The following is a 19,054-nucleotide window of genomic DNA, read 5'->3' on the forward strand; positions in this document are numbered from 1 at the left end:
AACTGCCTTTGAGCAACCAGGATTGGGCAATGAATCCTAGTTCAGCTAGTAATGCCAAAAGCTGAAGATAAAAAAAAAAGTTCTAAAAATCAATAAGGGAGGCAGTGAGTGAGAGTGTGTGTGTGAGAGAGAGAGAAGAGGAAGTGTGAGGGACTGACGTGGCTCTCTCTCTGCCTGATGCCATTTACATACTGAGGAACAGCCAGTGAGACTCCCACAGGCTGCAGCTTTATAAAGCAGTGCTCAGTGAAGGGAGAGTTTATCAGGAACCAGGCACAGGGACAGGAGCACACACCATGATTTCACACATCCAGCTGATCTGGCCTCTGGCATTCTGCGTCGCAGGTACAAATCTCTCTCCTTCCACCTTGAATCTTTAGCTGCTCTCCATTTCACTCCAATTCCACTGACTTGTGATTGAAGGAAAATGGTGAAACCAGAGGAATGCTCAGTGTCTCCAACAATCTCTCATTTGACAGGCTCTTTCTGTGACAGTTCTGACTTCACTGTGTTTCTTTCTGATCCCTCAGGTATCAGTGGGGACATCATCATGAACCAGTCTCCCCCGGTGCTGTCAGTGGGACTGGGCCAGACCGCAACCATCACCTGTAAGTCCAGTCAGGGTGCCAGTGCTGATGTTTCCTGGTACCAGCAGCGAGAAGGACAGAAACCCTCTCTCCTGATCTATTATGCAACAAATCGATTCACAGGAGTCTCCGAGCGATTCACCGGAAAAGAACTGTCCAGCACACACTTCACCCTGACAATCAGCAATGTTCAGAATGAGGATGTCGCTGACTATTACTGTCAGCAAACTGAGAGCTACCCTCTACACAGTGATACAGAGCCAGACAAAAACATCAATACACACAGCACCACCCCCTGTACTGACACATCCCACAGTTATATATAAATGAAACTGAACAAATAACCCCAAATTGGGATTGTCACTGTCCATTACACACTCCAGTCCCTGTGGTGTCCACCGCTCACTGAAGGCCTCAAGTTTCCCTCTTACACTCCTTGGCCACATGTAAAGAGCAGCTGCAAGATTTAACATCAAAAAATAAAGTTCACAAATCTCCCCAACCCAGCTGGATACAACCCAGAGAGAGAGAGGGAGATAGAGCGAGAGAGAGAGAGAGAAACAGAAGGAGAGAAACTGAGAGAGAAAGACATGAGTGAAAGAGGGACACAGAGAGACAGGGAGAGGATGAGGATGAGAATGAGTGAGATTCAGAGAGACACAGGGAGAGTAGGTGTGAGTGAGTGACAGACACAGACAGAGAGACAGGGAGAGGGTGAGAGTGACGGAGGGAAGCAGAGAGCAGGGGTTTATGAACAGCCTCTGCACTGGGAGCTCTCACTGTGGTTTACATTCGGTAAAGGAACCAAGCTCAGACTGAGTAAGTAAACCTCAATCCTCCGTTATTAACCCTTTCAATACTGAAACTTTCTAAAACACAAATGCTGAATTGTTGAAGGTGTTAGTGGGGAGCTGCAGTGAATGAAATGGTTGATTGAGGATGTATTTCTCTAGTTCCATTGCCCCCTTTAAGCAGCAAGATATAAGTCAGTAAGTTTTACTCACCGTGTGGAGGAGCTGTGTCCGTTTTCAGCCTGTGGTCACATTCCTGCAGCATGGAGTGAAATCAGTGAGTAGCCTCCTGCCAGTCTCAGTGTGACGGACACGGACAGAGTTTGATGCGAGCTCTGGCTCCCTGTCCCAGTCTCTGATCTCACTGACCCCAGCAGCAGCACAGTGAGACACCGAGTTCCCACCTCCCCCAGCTTTAACTCTGCTCAATCACACACTCACTGAATTGTTACAGTGCACAAGGAGGCCATTCCGCCCATCCTGTCTGGGCCGGCTCTCTGAATGAGCAATTCACTGAGTGTCATTCTCCTGCCTTCTCCCTGTCACCCTGCACATTGTTCCTTTTCAAATAACAGTGTCATTCCCTTCGGAACGTTTCAATTGAAGCTGCCTCCACCACACTCTCAGGCAGTGCATCCCACACCTTAACCACTCATTTTTCCTCATTGCATTCATCTCTCCTCATTCCCAAGATCCAGGTCAAGCAGACCCTCCTTTCTCTTTGAACTGGTAATACAAAGCTGGAGAAAATTCACTGGAACATACTCTCACAACTCTGGCCCCTCTCTGCCCTTCACACTGGTACTACCCCAGTCTACAATCAGATCATTCAAGTCCCCCATTATAACAACTCTATGATATTTGCACCTCTCTGTAAATTCCTTGCAGATCTGTTCCTCTACATCATTCCCACTGGTCGGTGAAGTATAGACTGCACTGAGAAATCTGATTGCATCTTTTTTTGTTCCTTATCTCGAGCCAAATCGATTCTGTCCTTGACCTTCCTGGGACATCCTCTTTCTCCAGCTCTGCACTGATCTCCATAACCAATCCCACCTTCCCTTGTCCTTTTCCCCCCTAACATCCAGCCTTGTCCTTCTTTAAGCCTGGTCTGTGTAAGAGCCACAACATTAGATTTCCATTTGGCGATCTGTGTCTGTAACTCCCCAATCTTACTCCCTACACTCCATTCAGTCCCATACATGCACAGTGACCCTGATTTAGACTTTATTACTCTCTCCCTCACTCTGACCCTGCCTATCAAATCACATTTCCTTATTCTGCTGCTATCTATCTCTCCCAGGATTCTGTGGACCTTGGTGTTCCTCCCTAATATTCCCTCCTGGTCCCCACAGCCCTGCCAAGTTAATTTAAACCCTCTCCAACAGCACTAGCAAATCACCCCACAAGGAACTCAGTCCCAGCTCTGCTCAGAAGTAACCCGTCTGGCCTGTCCAGCTCCCATCTTCCCCAGCGCCAATCCCAAGTATCTAAAGCCCTCCCTCCTGGAACCTCTTTCCAGCCCCACATTCCCCTCTCTTATCTTCCTGGTCCTATTCTCACTTGCGTGTGGCACTGGGAGTATTCCAGAGATTCCTCCTTTTGAGCTCCTGCTGCTAATTCCCTCCCAAGCTCCCTAAATTCTGACTGCAGGACCACATCCCTTTTCTCCCTCTGTCACTGGGACCAATGTGGACCCTCCTGAGCCACCCGTGGTGCCATGGGCTTGGCTTTGGCTGCACTCCCCAGATGAACCATCATTCCCATCAGGATTCCGAACTGAATCCTGGTTGGAGAGTGGGATACACTCAGGGGACCCCTGTACTAGCTGCCTGGTCCTTTTGGACTGCCTGCTGCTCCCCCATTCCCTCTCTCCCTGCATACTCTGAAGCTGCGGAGTGACCACATCTAGAAACGTTTTCTCCACGGAGCTCTCAGCCTCACGGACTCTCCGCACTGACACCAGTTGCTGCTCAAACTCCGAAACCCGGAGCTCCAACTGCTGTCACTGACCACACTTCCTGCACTCATTGTATTCCAGGAGCCAGGAAGCATCCTGAAGTTCCCACTTGGAACAGGGTGTATACTCTCTCCACTCCATGGTTATCCCTGGCAAAGTTCTGATGATAAACAGCTACAGCAGGGCTCACAATCCAGCGGTTCTAAGGTCTTGCAGAAACTCTCCATAAAAGACTAATAAAGGCAGAATTAGGCCATTCAGCCCATCAAGTCTGCTCTGCCATTTGATCATGGCTGATGTATCTTTCAAACCCATTCTTCTTCCTTCTCCCAGAAATTTTGATCCCCTTACAAATTAGGCATATTAGCATGGCCAATCCACCTAAACTGGACTGTGGGAGGAAACCGGAGCACCCGGCGGAAATCCATTCAGACATGGGGAGAACATGTAAACTCCACATGGACAGTCACCCAAGGGTGGAATTGAACCTGGGACCCTGGCGCTGTGAGGCAGCAGTGCTAACCACTGAGTCTCCATGCTGCCCAAACTGCGCACAATATTCCAAATCAGTCTGTTCAGTCAAAATGAATTATAACGCTGTATTTACCTTTGTAACTGCCAACTGAATCAGCACGTTAACCCGAAGAGAAACCTGAACAGTCCCCTTGTGCTTAAGATTTCTCCATTTAGAAAATAGACTACCCCTCTATTCTTCCCACCAAAGTGCAAAACCTCACACTTTTCCACATTGTATTCCATCAGCGACTTCCTTGCCCTCTTTTTGAGCTTGTCCATGGCCTTCTGCAGGCTCCCTGCACCCTCAACACTGTCCCTCCCCCGATCATTGTGTCATCTGCAAACTTAGCAAAAATATGCCCTCAGTACCTTTTCCCAGATCATTATTGTATAATTACGTTTTACATGAATAGCTGTAGACCCAACACTGACACCTGCTGAACTCCACTAGGCACTGGTTGCCATCCTGAAAAAGATCCATTTATTCCCACTCTCTATCCATCCCAGTACCGTGCCCAAACACCATGGGTATTTATCTTATTTAGCAGCTTTATGTGTGGCCACTTGTCAAAGGCCTTCTGGAAATCCAAATAGATCACGTCCATTGGTTCTCCTTTGTCTAACTTGCTCATTAGCTCCTACTATAACACCAGATTCCAGCTTCTCCCTCTCAAACAGCGGGGAGAATCCTGTCATATTATGGTCACTGCCCCAAGGGGTTCATTCACGTTCAGCTCCCTAATCAGATCTGCCTCATTACACATCATCAAATCCAGAAATACCTCTTCACTAGTGGGCTTTACCACATGCTCCAAAAAATCCATCTTGTAAACAATCAACATATTGCTTTCCCTGAGATCATCGACTGATCTGATTTTTCCTGTCCATTGCATATTAAAATTCCCCATGATTATAGTAACACTGCCTCTCTTACATGGCTTTTCTATCTCCTCATTTATTTTCTACCCCATATCCTGACTACTGCTCGGAGGCCTGTGCACGAGTCCCATCAGGGCCTTTTATCCTTCATGGTTCATCAACTCTACCCCCACAGATTCTATGTCTTCTGACTCGATAAGGCTCTTGCTATCAATTTAACTTAATTTCTTTCTGACAAGGCAAACCTGCCCCCTCTGTCCATCTGTCTGTCCTTTCAATACGACGTGTACCCTTGGATATTTAGTTCCCAGCCCTGATCCCCTTGCAGCCATGTCTCTGTGATACCCACAACACTGTAGCTGCCAATTTCAATCTGTACTACTAGCTCATTTCATATACTACGTACAACTAAGTAAAACACCCTCAGTCCTGCATTGACTGCCCTCCTTATAGTTGTTCCCTTATCTGCTGTGCCTAGTTAGTTTTCTGACCCTTTCCATATTCTTTGTCCTTTTACTTGTTCTGGAAACTTTAATTATCTCTTCAGATGCCACCCCCATTTAAAGTCCTTGGGAACTAGATTTACCTCAATTTGCCACTTTGTTTACCTTATTTCAATTGCTTTGTGCATTTAGACACAAAGCCTTTAAGTTTGTTCTTTTTTAAATTGAGCTTCCCTGCACCACAATATTACATTCACAAAATCTGTCTCTTCCTTTTATTTTCTGGTAACAGTCAACCCCATTACTAACCAGCAATCCACCTTCTCCTTTACCTTTCATTTTCTCATTTTCCATCCAATCCCTTTCTCTTTGGGTCGAGTTCAGGTCAATATATATCCCTGAAACAACATCAACGTAAATGCTACGTGATCTCATTGCTGCTTGTGGGATCTTCTTGTGTACAAACTGGCTGCCACATCCCACACATTCCAACAGTGACTGCTCTTCAGGCAAGGCCCTCACTGTCTGTTAATGCCTTTGGGAGATCCTGAGGCGTGAAATACTCGATAAAAATACACGTCTGTCTTTTCTTGGAACTATTAGACAAAGAGCAGGGCAGCTTCACCTGGTGTCCTGGTCAATCATTACCCTCCCAATCACCGTCACTGAAAATCTGATGCCCTGCTCATTACCACTCCACTCGCTGGGATCTTGCTGTGCACAGACTGCTGGAAAGAGCCATTGGGACATCCTGAGATGGGACAGGTACACAAATGCAAGTTTTTCTTTGAGATTGGAGTCTCCTGATCCTTACACTCACCCACTGTCCGTGCACTATCACCTTCCATGGATCACGGGGTCATTAGGAGCAGTGACCCTGCCTAACCCTGGGACACAGACTCATTGCAGCTTCACCCTTGACCTCAGCCCAGTGCTGGGCAGCAAGATTTAAAAAGAAATCTAGAACCTTCTACACATACCCAATGTTACTCCTTTTTGAAGTGCTGTGACCCAAGTCTGCTCCAATGTTCTCAGAGAAAGTTCTCTCGATCTGTGATTGATCAGAGGTTTGTTAAAGAGATATTGTGCTGGTGGCACAGTGGTTAGCCCTGCTGCCTCACAGCACATAGGGACCTGGGCTCGAATCCACTCTCAGGTGACCGTCTGTGTGAAATTTGCACATTTTCCCCGTGCCTGAATGGATTTCCTCCCACAGTCCAAAGAGGTGCAGCTTGGTGAATTGGCCAGGCTAAATTACCCCTAGTGTCCTGGGCTCTGCAGGCTGGGTGGGTTAGCCATGGGGTTACAGGGATAGGATAGGGGGTGGGTCTGAGTGGATACACTTCAGAGGGTTGGTGTGGACTCAATGGGCTGAATGACCTGCTTTCACATTGTAGGGATTTGATGATATCGAGCTCCATCCCACTTTACTCCTACTCTGGAGGGTTTGGTGTTTCAAGTGAATATCCAAGTGATGAGGGTTTCTGCCTCTCCCACTCTTTCAGACAGTGAGTCCCAGATCCTTTCACCCTCTGGGTGAAAAACTTACTCCTCAACTCCCCTTGAACCCTGACCCCCATTCATTTCAATCTCTCCCCATGGTTATTGCCCTCTCTGCTGATGGAAATCAGTCCTTCCTATCCACTGTATCCAAGCCCCTCACATCCTTTTACACACCTCGATCTAATCTCCCCTCAGCCCCCTCTGTTCCACAGAAATCAGTCCCAGCTAATCCAACATGCCTCATAGCTAAAACTCCCCATTCCTGACAAAATCATCATAAATCTCCTCTGTTCCCTTTCTAATGGGATCACATCCTTCCTGTAATACGGTAACCAGAACTGTACACAGTTCTCTGTCTGTGCTGCAACTGGGATTTTACACAGTTCCAGAATAACCTGTTCACCAGAATTGTATAGAGGATTGAACATCACCTTCCCTGTTTGGTCTTCCCTACTCTGGCTGCTTTTTCACAACCCGGACTGAGAGTCTGGATTTGGGAATCCCACCCTTACTCTTTGTGGGAACAGATTCTGAACAATCTCTTGTCTTGTCCTTGGAAGCCTCCCACTGCCCTGACACTGATTTCCCATCAAGTCGCTGGTTCCAGTCCCCTTTTACCAAATCACCGCAGAGTTTCATAAAATGGTTCATTCCCAAATGAAAACATTGACACATGCTCCATGGTTCTCCACTTCCATCCCTACTGTCAATCTCACTGAGTTCTTCATCACTGTCACTAAAATGCTCCCTCGTTGATAGTCCTTCCAGCTGCTGCCCACATTCATTCCCTAAACAATGGTACAAAATTGTCCCTTTCCTTTCTGCTGCTTCACCATCACCTTCTCGGGGCAATTAAGGATGAGCAATAAATGCAGGCCCTGCCAGTGATGCTCATCTCAAGAATCTAAACAATGTCCATTCTTTTGTTGGATTTGTTTGGTTTTGCCTACATGTTCAAATGGATTATTTTGCCAGTTAATGTTTGGAGAGTTGAAATCCATTCGAATGGCAGGGATTAAAATTGCTTCTCTTGTCTTTCAGGCCGTGAGAGGTCTCAGCCCAAGCTGACCCTGCTGCCCCCCTCCCCGGAGCAGGTCCAGACCAAGGGCACTGCCACCCTGGTGTGCCTTGCCAATCACTTCTATCCTGATGAGCTGGAGGTGCAGTGGAAGAAGGATGGTGCAGTCATTTCGGACGGGATTCAGACCAGCAACTATCTACGAGCTTCGGACAGCACCTACAGTGTCAGCAGCCTGCTGACCCTCTCTGGCTCTGACTGGGAGTCCAATGCTCGCTTCTCCTGTGCCCTCACCCATGTCACCCTCTCTTCTCCCCTCAGCAAGAGCATCAGGAGATCAGAGTGTGTGTAGTTGTTTGAGACAGTCCACAGAGGAGACACAACTTTAAATAGAACAGGGCTGAGCTGGCTGGACAAATGTCATTGTCAGCACGGAATTTCAACTCTCTTCCTTCTCGGGACTGGCTCGGAGACACTTCTGAGGTTCAGGGGTTAAGGCAGGGCATTGGGACAGTGTAGAGAGAGCTTCACTCTGTATCTAACCCCATCCTGTACCTGTCCTGGGAGTGTTTGATGGGGATAGTGTTGACTTGAGATAACAAGTAAAAGCTCTCAAAGATGCTGAAGACTGTCAGCTGTACAAATACAATGTGAACCTCAGAAGTCTCTACTTCAGTAAACCAGACCTCCTTCCTGCTCAGCCGCCAGTTCCAATTTAAGGTTTTGTCACTGTTTAAAGGGACAGGATTCTCATGTTATTGAGAAAATCTTCATAAGTATTTTCCTCAAGCTCCATTCTGGCTGTGAATTTGTGCAGCTTCCTCTCTCTGGGCTGTTAATTGCAGTGTTTTTTCTGTCAAAGTCAATCTGGAAAAGGGAATAAAGATGAAGAAGATTTAGTCTCTGTCTCTGAGTGTGCTTTGGAAATTGACTATCCCCCTGTCAGCTAATTGACAGGTCACCTAGCCAATCAATGACATTTCTACTGCAGATTAGATTGAGAGTCATTTATTTTCAAAAGATCCATTTGATCTGGAATCTGGTGATTGTACAAGATTCCAAACAGAACAGAAACTGAAACTGCTGGGCCTCAAATCATTACAATCTGAGGTATTCACTCTTCACTCTGTTGGTCCAGACCCAGCTGGTGGGATCGCACAGTGCACTCTCTGCTGCTGCTGGGGAACACCTGAAATTGACTTTGGCCAATCACAGATGCTGGAGGCTACAGTCCTAACATTCATTTCTCCCACCTTCGCCTGTTCCTCACAGTAACAGCTCAAAACTGAACTTAGTGAGGTCTTAGTTCAGAGAGAGGATCAGTCTGGATCCCACAGCATACATGATGCTGTGAGTGTGACTGTCATCCAATGCTGTCTGTAGACGTCTCTGTCAGTCTAGATATGACTGTTACCCAGTTAATGTCTGAGAGCGTGTATCTCAGCTTTGCAGCATGCCATCCCTCCTTGAGTTTGATCTCAGTGTAAACCTCAGTTAGTGATTTCTGATTTGATTTGAGGAGGGGAAGGGAGGGGGGTGTGCTGTGTCAGGACAAGTTGTGATCATATCTTGGCCCCCATTCCCATATTCCAGTTAAACCTGGATGTTGTGATCAGTGTGTCTATAACTGAGATTTACAGGACAGAGTGCAGTCACTTACTGACAATCCCACTTCTGGCCAGAATGTGCTCACATTGACGCCAATCAAATAGTTTGAAGTGAATGGGAAAGAATTGGGATCTTCCTATACAACTACCTGAAGGGCCAGTGGTGTGGAGTGATTAGAGAACACAGACAGACCAACAACAGTGAGTTAGTTTATTGTTGAAAATACAACTGCTACAAATATAAGCTGCCCCCAGAGATGGCTGCACCAGGGTGAACAACTGGGGGCAGCTGGCATTACAGATAAACACACCAACAACAGGAACCTGTTCCCTGGGACAATAGACTGCTGCAAGTTAAACATAAAATTTCCCCAAATTTTAACTACATCGAATATTGAACCTGTCTGAAAATTAAAGGAACAAGATAGATTATTTGTTCTTTGTACATTGTGCAAAACGAGTCCTTTAGCTGTTCCTCTGTCACATCCACACACATCGGTTTGTAAAGGCTGAAAGGGAAGAATGTAGGACAGACCTGTGTAAAGATCCAAGCAGAACGTTTAGTGTGTAAGACAGGACGAGTAGAGTGCGACAGTGAATCGTGGGAACTGACCTGAGCAAAACATGATCTCTGTGGGTCAATGAATAGGAGCAGCTCTCAGTCCAGAGAGAGAGCGAGAGAGAGCATGAGCAAGCGAGAGAGAGAGACCGAGAGAGAGAGAGAGAGACAGAGGGAGAGAGCAAGAGCTCTGGATGGCAAGAAGCTCAGAAAGAGGGAGCACGCAGGACAGTGAGAGAAGGAAGGAGAGGAAAGAGAGACAGTAGAGAGTGAAGAAGATTCTCAGTTCGCCTGGTCAAGGTGACGAATCAGCAAACACTGGTATTTCTGACAGCCCCTCATCCTTCCCAGTGCCTGTAGGATTAACCCACTCACCATATTAAACCAATGAGATTCCCAAACAACAACGGCTGCCAATGAAAATGACAAGAAGGTGCTGATTATAAAATACAACATTTCTTGTTCTACAATATACAAACCAACAAATCAGTCAGATTGGATTCCAAGATTGAGGAAGGACTTAAATGTACAAAGAACTGGGCAGCTGGCCCTGAGCAGGGCAATTTCTTGAGCTTGAGGATAGTGCCAGTGGTGAGGACTTGCTGTTGAGTTCAGGAGGTAATCCTCAGTCTGCTGTTCCTTCACCATCAGGGGCTGAGAAGAGGAGGAGGACGAGGTGTGTGGCACTATGTGCTTTCCTTGGGAGCAGGGGGAGGCGGAGGCTGAGGGGGTTGAGTGCCAGTGGCAGTTTTGATCGAGTTTAGGGTCTTGCTGAGCCAGGAGTTTTTGGCAGCTTGGATCTCATTGAGGAGAGCTCCCCGATGGTGCTCCAGCTCCTGGGAAAGGCAGAGAAAAGAAACAATGATTTTACCGGGAAATAATCCATCAGGACAACCCAGAGACAGAGTATCTACAGGGAGCCACAGCTCGGGCACAGGTCTCCTGTCAGAAAGTTGCTCAGGGCCAGATCATGTAGGAACACTGGTCCTGTACCACCTAAGCCTCTCTCGCTCTCACCCTTCCTCCCCCAGTAGAGCTTCCATTTCGAGGCTGTACCTGGATTTTACACTTGGCCTCCACCAGCTGCAGTTTGGTCTGTGCTAACTCCAGCTCCATCTCCCGCAGCTGCTTCTTCAGAATCTCCTTCTCTTCATCGATGTGCTGCTTCGTGTGATCCTGGCCAGGATCTGGGAGCTGCAGCTCACCATCCTCCTTGAAGAGTTCACAACAGCGGTCACAGGACAGCACTTTACCCTGGGGATTGAACAGAGAGAGCAGGCCTGAGGCACCAATCCTACACTTGCATCTTTTCATCTCACCACTGAAACAAGAGTTTATTTTAATTTATTAGGTGTTCTGGGCTGGGCCAGCATTTACTGCCCGTCCCTAATTGCCCTTGAGGTGGTGGTGGTGAGCTGCCTTCTTGAAACATTGCAATCCAGTGTAGGTGCTTGGAACAGCAATATCGCTCCTATGTTTGGATGGTGGGTCCTTGCCTGGTGAGACCTCATCATCACCATTAACCACAACTACTGTTTGAGCTCAGAGTGAGTTCATCCCTAGTTGCCCTGGAGAAGGTGGGTGAGCTGCAACTGGGGATGGCCAATAAATGCTGGCCCAGGCAGCAAGACCCACATCCCATGCGTGAATAGAAGATGCTGATTGCTGGGTATTTAGCTCATTGTGAACAGACTTTCCACAATCAGGAGGCTGTAGGGGAAGGAACCCTGAAGACATTTCAGAAGCATTTAGCCGAGTCCTTGAAACTCCTCAGCATACAAGGCTGTGGGCCAAGTGCTTGGAAATGGGATTGGAGCGTGTTTGATGGTCGGTTTGGACACAATGGGCCTAAGCGCCTCTTTCCGTGCTGTAAAGACTCTGTGACCACACAACATACAACAGGTGACCCAATATGAAGACAACACAAGGACAAGTGCAGGAGTGGGATCATCAAAGGCTGATCACCAGCTGAATCCTACCTTCACTAGCTCCAGTTCCTCCTTACCCGCCGCCTGTTGTCTCTCCAACCGTGTACTCAGCTGTGAACAAATCTGAACAGAACAAGAGGGAGACTTATTATTGCTCCTGTCTCCTCACTGATGCATGTGCACAATTATTAAGGCTCAAGTTATCAGACTGCACTGTCCATAAGTTTAGTGGGAAGGCCTTAATTGTTACGGATTAATGTGACTTTGTTGTTCTGAAGTAAACTGTCTTTCGCAAACTGTGTCCCTGCTTCTGGATCCCCCCCACAAGAGGAAACATTCCCTTGGTATCCATCTGTCACATCCCCTCAGGGTCTCAGTTAGCCCAGCAATATCTGTGGTGGGAGAAACAGAGTTAGAGTTTCGAGTTGGGTGTGACTTCTTCAGAAACCTCAACTCTGCTTCTCTCTCCCCAGATGCCACCAGGCTTGCCGAGTTCCTCCAACATTCCTGGTTTTTTGTTCAGATTTCCAGGATCTACTGTCTCTTGCTTTTATCCCTCATCATTCTGTTTTCACTAGATCACCTCTTGTTTCTAAACTCCAATTGTACAGCGTTTCCAACCTTTCCTCAGAGGAACAAACACACACACACACACACACACACACACACACACACACACACACACACACACACACACACACACACACACACAGTAGAATAGACATGAAATAGTTGACTGAAAATGCTGAAGCAAGGCTTATTCGGGTGGAACAACGTGGTCTACTGACTACATTGAAATGGCCGACACCTCTGACATTTTAGTTAGACCACAGGACCATGCACCCTAACTGTTAGATAGCTGGTTGACAAGATTAGACAGGACGAGAGAATAGTGACAAAGTAGGTAACTGACTAGAGTATCAAAAATTCTGACTAAATTATCAAACTAAAATGAGAGCACATGATGTGCCCTGGGGAGTGACCACACTAGAAAGGGGGAATGGAGATAAACTGATGATTGCTGGACAAGTTGTTTATTTCTGTGTATAAAAAGCTGTAACTCGTGCTCATGAATCAGAGTGAGTTCGGAATTTCTGTGTGTCTACTGACAACTCCTCTCCCTGTATTTACCAGTAGCTGCTTGTAATAAACCACTCGATTTGCTTAAACAAACTCCTCCGCCTCAGAGTTGTTACTGCCACCGAAATGGTCGCTCTTACACATCTGTGTCTGAGCTGTTTTCCGACACACACACATATTAAGGTTTAGGAGTTGAAATAGGCCATTTAGCCAACCAAGTCTATTTCATGATTCAATGAGATTATGGCTGATCTGATAAGGGTCTGATCTGAGAAAGGGTCACCGGACATGAAACGTTAATTCTGTTTTCTCCTCCACAGATGCTGCCAGACCTGCTGAGCTTTTCCAGCAACTTTGTTTTTGTTCCTGATAATCTTCAACTCCACTTTCCTGTCTTTTCCCCACAATCCTTGATATCCTTTCTTAAATGATATCAAAATGATACACAGCTTTCCAGATGGAGCCACATCAACATTCCTTTGCAATAAGCACCAATACGCTATCCATCGTTCCCAGGCAGCACAGTGGCTCAGTAGTTAACACTGCCGCCTCACAGTGCCAGGGACCCAGGTTCAATTCCATCTGCGGGGTGACTGTGTGGAGTCTGCACATTCTCCTGGTGTCAGGGTGGGTTTCCTCCGGGTGCTCCGGTTTCCACCCACAGTCCAAAGATGTGCATGTTAGATGGATTGAATTGTCATGTTAAACTGTCCATAATATCCAGGGATGTGCAGACGAGATGGATTAGCGGTGGGAAATGCAGGGGTACAGGGATGGGGGTATGGGTCTGAGTGGAATGCTCTTCAGAAGGTCGGTGTAGACTTGACAGCGAAATGGCCTGCTTCCACACTGTAGGGATTCTATGACCTTCCTAATCATTTGCATAGTGACTTTGTGATTCATGTACCAGGACACCCAGATCAGTCTGTGCCTGTCTGCAGAAAGCGGATAAAAATAGAACACTTGCCCAGGGTCTGTGTGTTAGTTAGGGGGTAGGACTTGACAAGAGGACACTTGCTAAAGGGAGCTCTGGCTGGGAGAGCAGCTTAGGAGAAAGCAGCTGATACTTTCCAGTGAGTTACTGGTCAACAAGTGGTTGTGATAAGTGAGGAATTTGTGCTATGCAACAGGTACAGGCATCAAGAGGAAGTGACAGTAAAATGTCTTTGCTAAGAAGCTGCTTTTAGCAGAGAGCAGTCTGCAGGGACTGCGGTCACAGCAGCTAAGGTAGGCTGGGAACTTTCAACTCGAACGTCTTAAAGCTGCAGAGTTTCACATGAAGATTAAACTGAAGATGAATCCTCACAGTGTGTCATCAGTCAAAGGACTGAGATCAGAAGTCCCAGGAGCCACAGTGAGACAGACTGACCCGCAGCAAACTAGTTTAACAGGCCACGTCAACAGGAAAAAGAGATATCTATCTTCGCTGCCCCATAAATCTTGTTCATTTACATTCGAAATTGCTGCTTGCCCTGGCTGCAAGGAAGGTTATTCCCCCATTAAGAATATTCTTCCTCTCGGTTTCAGTCTAAGAGTTTAAATCCCAATGTATCCAGCATGGTGACGGAACAGGTAGGAAGAGACAGGGAGGAATTCTCAGGACCACCCAGAAATTAAGCTATATTACTTATTCCCCCGTACCATCCACTCAGGGCTGGCAGATGGACTGCGGTACATCGGTCCACTGCACGGGTTCTCCAGCTTTCCTTGTCAGAATTTACCAGGAAGCTGTGCCCCAGCAGAGTGCAGCTGCTCTAGGATGGTCACCCCCCACTGACATTAGGAAAGGAATGAGAGACAAACCCCATACTCAGACCCTGAAACACCCAGCCACCCGATACAGCATTCAGTTCAACACAATCTGCTCAGTGTCCCCCTCCCAGGAAATATGCAGCAGGTCATGGGGTCCGTACCTGTTTGTAGTCCAAAATGATGGCACTTGTCTTGCGGACTTCACATTCAGCTTTCTCTAACTCCCTGCGAAAAACCTCCTTAATCTGCAACAGCAGGAAAGCAAAGATCAGAACGAGAGTCTCAATCAGCATCAAGCAATAACCACACGTACGAGCGGGGATCAGGGGACTTCCTCACCCACTATCCCTCCCACTGTCCTCTCAGTACCTGTGCTGACTCTTCCTCCTGTCTCCTTTTCTCATCTTCAGTCTCCACCAGCTTCTGTTTGGTTTGGAGGAGCTCCTTGTTGAGGACATCAGCCTTGTCTTCAACCTGAATGGGGAAGATGGACACAGTGTGAGGGACCGAGTAAGGAATTCCCTCCAAACTGTTTCCGGACAGTATGATCGGACACTTGGACACATTTCCCCAATCTCAGGGGCTGGGGGAGGGGGAGCACATCTTGCTTTTGAGATAGAACTGCAGTGAATTGCACAGCACCTGGCCACCCAGTCAGTGAGCACACTATGCAGTATAATTGATCAAACACAGGCCTTTCTGTTGGGGGATACAGCATGACCAGCCTGGGCTCTCTGCTCCCAACCACAATGTTGTAGGTTCAAGTCCCATGCCAGAGTTTTGAGAATGGTGTTGAACTCTGACACTGCGGTGCACACAGTGAGGGGATTGCTGCACTGTCATCATACGGACTATCTTTTGCATGAGCCATTAACCCTGTAGCCCCACCCGCCCTCTCAGATGTTTGGAAATCTTGCCCTGGGACGAATTTTGAAGAGCAGGGAAGATATCCACTTGCTGAGTGTCACTTGCTTCCCACACCTCACACTCCACACCTTTCCCACGTTACAATCGTGGTAACATTTCAAAAAGACCGAATTGGCTGATAACCAGGTTGAAACACCCGGAGGTTGTGAAAGGTGCTACACAAACCCAAGGTTCTGTTTTGATTTGGGATCTTGGATCAGAGAGCGAAGAGCAGCGATGTCCCTTACCTGATCCAGGTCACTCCTCAGGGCAATCTTGCTGGTCACAAGCTCATGAGCCAAGTCATCGTTCTCCTGCTCCAGGCGCAAGCTGGTCTCCTGCAGTCTCCGATTCTCCCGCTGCACAGATCAAACCCACACAGATCCACTCACAATCAGTGGGCAATAGATTAACCTGCTGAATGCTGCAAAGTCTCCAGTCACTGGCTCAGAGCCAGGCTGTCCCCACTCACTCCATCCACCATCATCCAGGGGTCTCCCCCTCACTCCCCAGTCACGGAGCTGGAGCCTGGGCCTGGGCCTGGGTCTCCCCCTCACTCCCCAGTCATGGAGCCTGGATCTCCCTCTGCTTCCACCCCGCTCTCCATGTAACAAAGTCTGTGAGCAAGTCATGAAGTAACTCTCCGAGCCTCAAATGTGCCAAACCAGGACAACAAGGAGAGTCCTGGTTGTAGGAGGGCGGTGACATGCTGCGTTAGATTGTCTCAAGGAAGCAGTTCAATATTGAATGGAACCAGCAGGAAAGGCCTGGACAATCAAGGCTCTGGGCTACAAGCAAATAGGAATGGGACACAATATAGGCAGATGCATAGAGACAGACAATCACAAAGAGAAGACCAAACTATAAATGAAACGCTGATACACAACAGATGGAGTTTAATGTAGGAAAGTGTAAGTGGTAGGAATAATAAAAAGGCAGACTGTTATTTAAATGGGGAGTGATTCCAACAAAACGTAGTGCAGAAGGATCTGGGTGCTCTTGTGCATGAAACACAAAAAGTTAGTGCAGGTGCAGCAAATAATTTAGAAAGCAAATGGAATTTTAGCGCTAATTGCCAGGAGCTGGAATTTAAAAGTAGAGAAGTCTTGTTCTAACTGTACAGGGTGTTAGTGAGCCTGCACTGGGAGTACGGTGTACAATTTTGGTCCCTGTATTTAAGAAAGGATGGACTGGCATTGGGAGCCTCCTCCTGCTCCTATTTCTCATGTGCTTGTGTGCTTCAGTGTCATTCCCTCACAGTAGAACTGGTTTGGAGCCTGCCTGCAGTAACAGCCACCAGTCTCTGGGTGGTGCTGCTGCCAAATGATCTGCCTTGTCCAGGCTGTCACAGTTCCTACATTACGACAAATGCCTAGACTTCAGAAGTATTTCATTGACTGTAAAAACATCTTCAAACATCCTCAGCTCATGAACGGTGTAACAGAAATACAGTTTTCTGATTTTTTTCCCCTCTCCATACCTTCCCGCCTGTTCCCTCGCAACATCCCTCCCTTGTTTAAAATCCAGAATGATTCATGAATCTCTGGGAGAACTAACTCTATGGTAACATGGAGACAAATGACCAGCTCCTCGGTGGGCTTTGAGTGTGAATGTCAATAACAGTCTCACTGTGACTTGATCTGGGTTGTCTCCAGTCAGTCAGTGTTATTGTTCTGGGTCCAGACAGTACTGACCAACCTTAGACCCTGTGATCTGATTGAGATGAAGGGTGAGCTGTGCCAAGCTTTAACACACGGCTCAGTGTAGGGAAGCAGGGAATGGAACTAACAAACCAGCTGGGTATGACACACCCATCCCCACCCTGAGAGAGAGGGGGGACAGGAACCATAACATCCTCAGACAACGGATGCTAAAAATGGTAACCCACAGAAAGGGGGAACAAGTAACAGTGAAATTCCCAAAAAGAGAGAGAGAGCGATCAGTTACTGTCTGTTCCCCACTTTCTTGCTGTGTTGTAACGTTTGTCCTTGGGAAATTGGTTTGGTTTATATTTTCTCAGTTGCATTTGGGTTTGATGAGGTGATTCAGTAACAAGTATTCCAATTCCATGTTTCCTGTAGCAGCAGATCCACTGAAGGTCAGGCTTTTGTTTGGAGTTTGCCCAGGTTTCTATCCAGTCTGATACAGCATGATCGACCAGTGCTGCTCCTATTGGGCTAAACCATTACCACGCACACTTTCTCTTTGTGCTGGCAAAGGGACAGATTTGCTTTCACTGCGCTGATGGCCAAAAAAATGGGTCAGTGGGGGTAGTTCTGGCTGAGCATAATGTTCTGATGTTCATGATGGGATTAACCTCGACAGTTCCCAGTTGCCTTTACACTGACAGTGGAACAGGAAGTCACCGTGCAGTGGTCTCCTGGCTCACACTGAGAAACCAAGTTGATGTTATAACTGCAGAGAGCAAGACAATGGCTTGGAGTCACCGAACAACAAGAGGCTTCAGCCAGCAACTGGATCCCAGGCAAATGGTGTGTTGTGTAAACTCTCAGTATCTCAGGGAACATTCATTGACAAACACAATGACTGAGCTACAGAGCAGAGCAGGATATTTTTATTACAAATTAGCATTCCAAAGATAAACTCCAAAACACAATATTTACAAAGCCTGGGTGCAATCTAATTTCTTTGAAAGCTGCACGACAGTGGAATGAGAATTCAAACACCCACCCAATTCGTCACACGGTGTTGAAGATGCACTATCCTCACCAAAACACGTTTGCAAACCTCTTCATAACACATAAGGGGAGAGAAACATTGAAAACTGTATTATCACAAGTGGTGGTCCATGAAAAACTAGGACCATGATTTTAAATGATCCCAGCCATATATAACACTGATGTATTTACATCATTAGCTTGTCAAACAATTTTAAAAAGTCTGATCAGAAAGAACAATGTGCAAATTGGAGAACAGGCACCTACATCTGGTCCTGAGGCTGGAGCCCAAGCTACAACACACCAGCCTCACTTCACACAAACCTTCACCCAGTGTGGGGTCATGATGACTGGCCATCAATTCCTCTGGGACTGGGACAGAGCGAGGGAACAGGGGAAATTGTAGAAAAGTCAATAAGCAGTAAAGCCAAATGGAGAGAGTTTCAGGTTTAGAGGAGGAAATATACTTTGTGCTTCTCAACACTGGCATAATCTACATGTATCACAGAATGGACAAAACAGCACACTGTGAAGACAATTAAAAGTCACAAAGTACTTTTTTTCAGAAATATTGAGTTATCATAGGGGATATTTTCATTGCAATAGGAAAAGTAAAACTGTACTCTCTCTCTCTGCATCTCTACAGATCGAGCACGTTAGATCCTAGCAGAGCCACAGTTTATTTGTGCTGTTCAGGGACAGTGAAACAGCTGCCCTCTCGTGATCGGAGGGAGGAGGGTAACTTCTTCAGGATAGGCTTCCTTAGAAGAGGCTTCGCAGTGGGGTTAAAATTGTTTCAGAGATAGCAGGAACTGCAGATGCTGGAGAATCTGAGATAACAAGGTGT

The 19,054-nt window shown here is 47.0% G+C and overlaps 1 protein-coding gene and 1 gene segment (V, D, J or C); one reads left to right on the plus strand and one right to left on the minus strand.

Moving 5' to 3' along the window:
- Positions 1–208: 208 nt before the first annotated feature.
- LOC109923961 lies at positions 209–8,596 on the plus strand. The segment is given in 4 exon segments: positions 209–345; positions 531–830; positions 1,374–1,406; positions 7,721–8,596. Coding segments are annotated over 4 exon segments (711 nt in total).
- Positions 8,597–9,501: 905 nt separating this feature from the next.
- The window catches only part of LOC109923962 (rab GTPase-activating protein 1-like), a 133,996-nt gene continuing 124,443 nt past the window's right edge, over positions 9,502–19,054 (minus strand). For all 3 annotated transcript variants that reach the window (XM_048601797.1, XM_048601799.1, XM_048601798.1), the window contains 6 exons: positions 15,778–15,888; positions 14,993–15,097; positions 14,785–14,868; positions 11,843–11,914; positions 10,920–11,117; positions 9,502–10,699 (listed from right to left, as the gene is read on the minus strand). In XM_048601797.1, coding sequence (XP_048457754.1) covers positions 10,550–10,699; positions 10,920–11,117; positions 11,843–11,914; positions 14,785–14,868; positions 14,993–15,097; positions 15,778–15,888 — 720 coding nt within the window. In that variant the 3' untranslated portion in view covers positions 9,502–10,549. The remainder of the gene's footprint in view (positions 10,700–10,919; positions 11,118–11,842; positions 11,915–14,784; positions 14,869–14,992; positions 15,098–15,777; positions 15,889–19,054) is intronic.

Source organism: Rhincodon typus, chromosome 10 (genome assembly GCF_021869965.1).
Source record: "Rhincodon typus isolate 14 chromosome 10, sRhiTyp1.1, whole genome shotgun sequence".
Lineage (NCBI taxonomy): Eukaryota > Metazoa > Chordata > Chondrichthyes > Orectolobiformes > Rhincodontidae > Rhincodon > Rhincodon typus.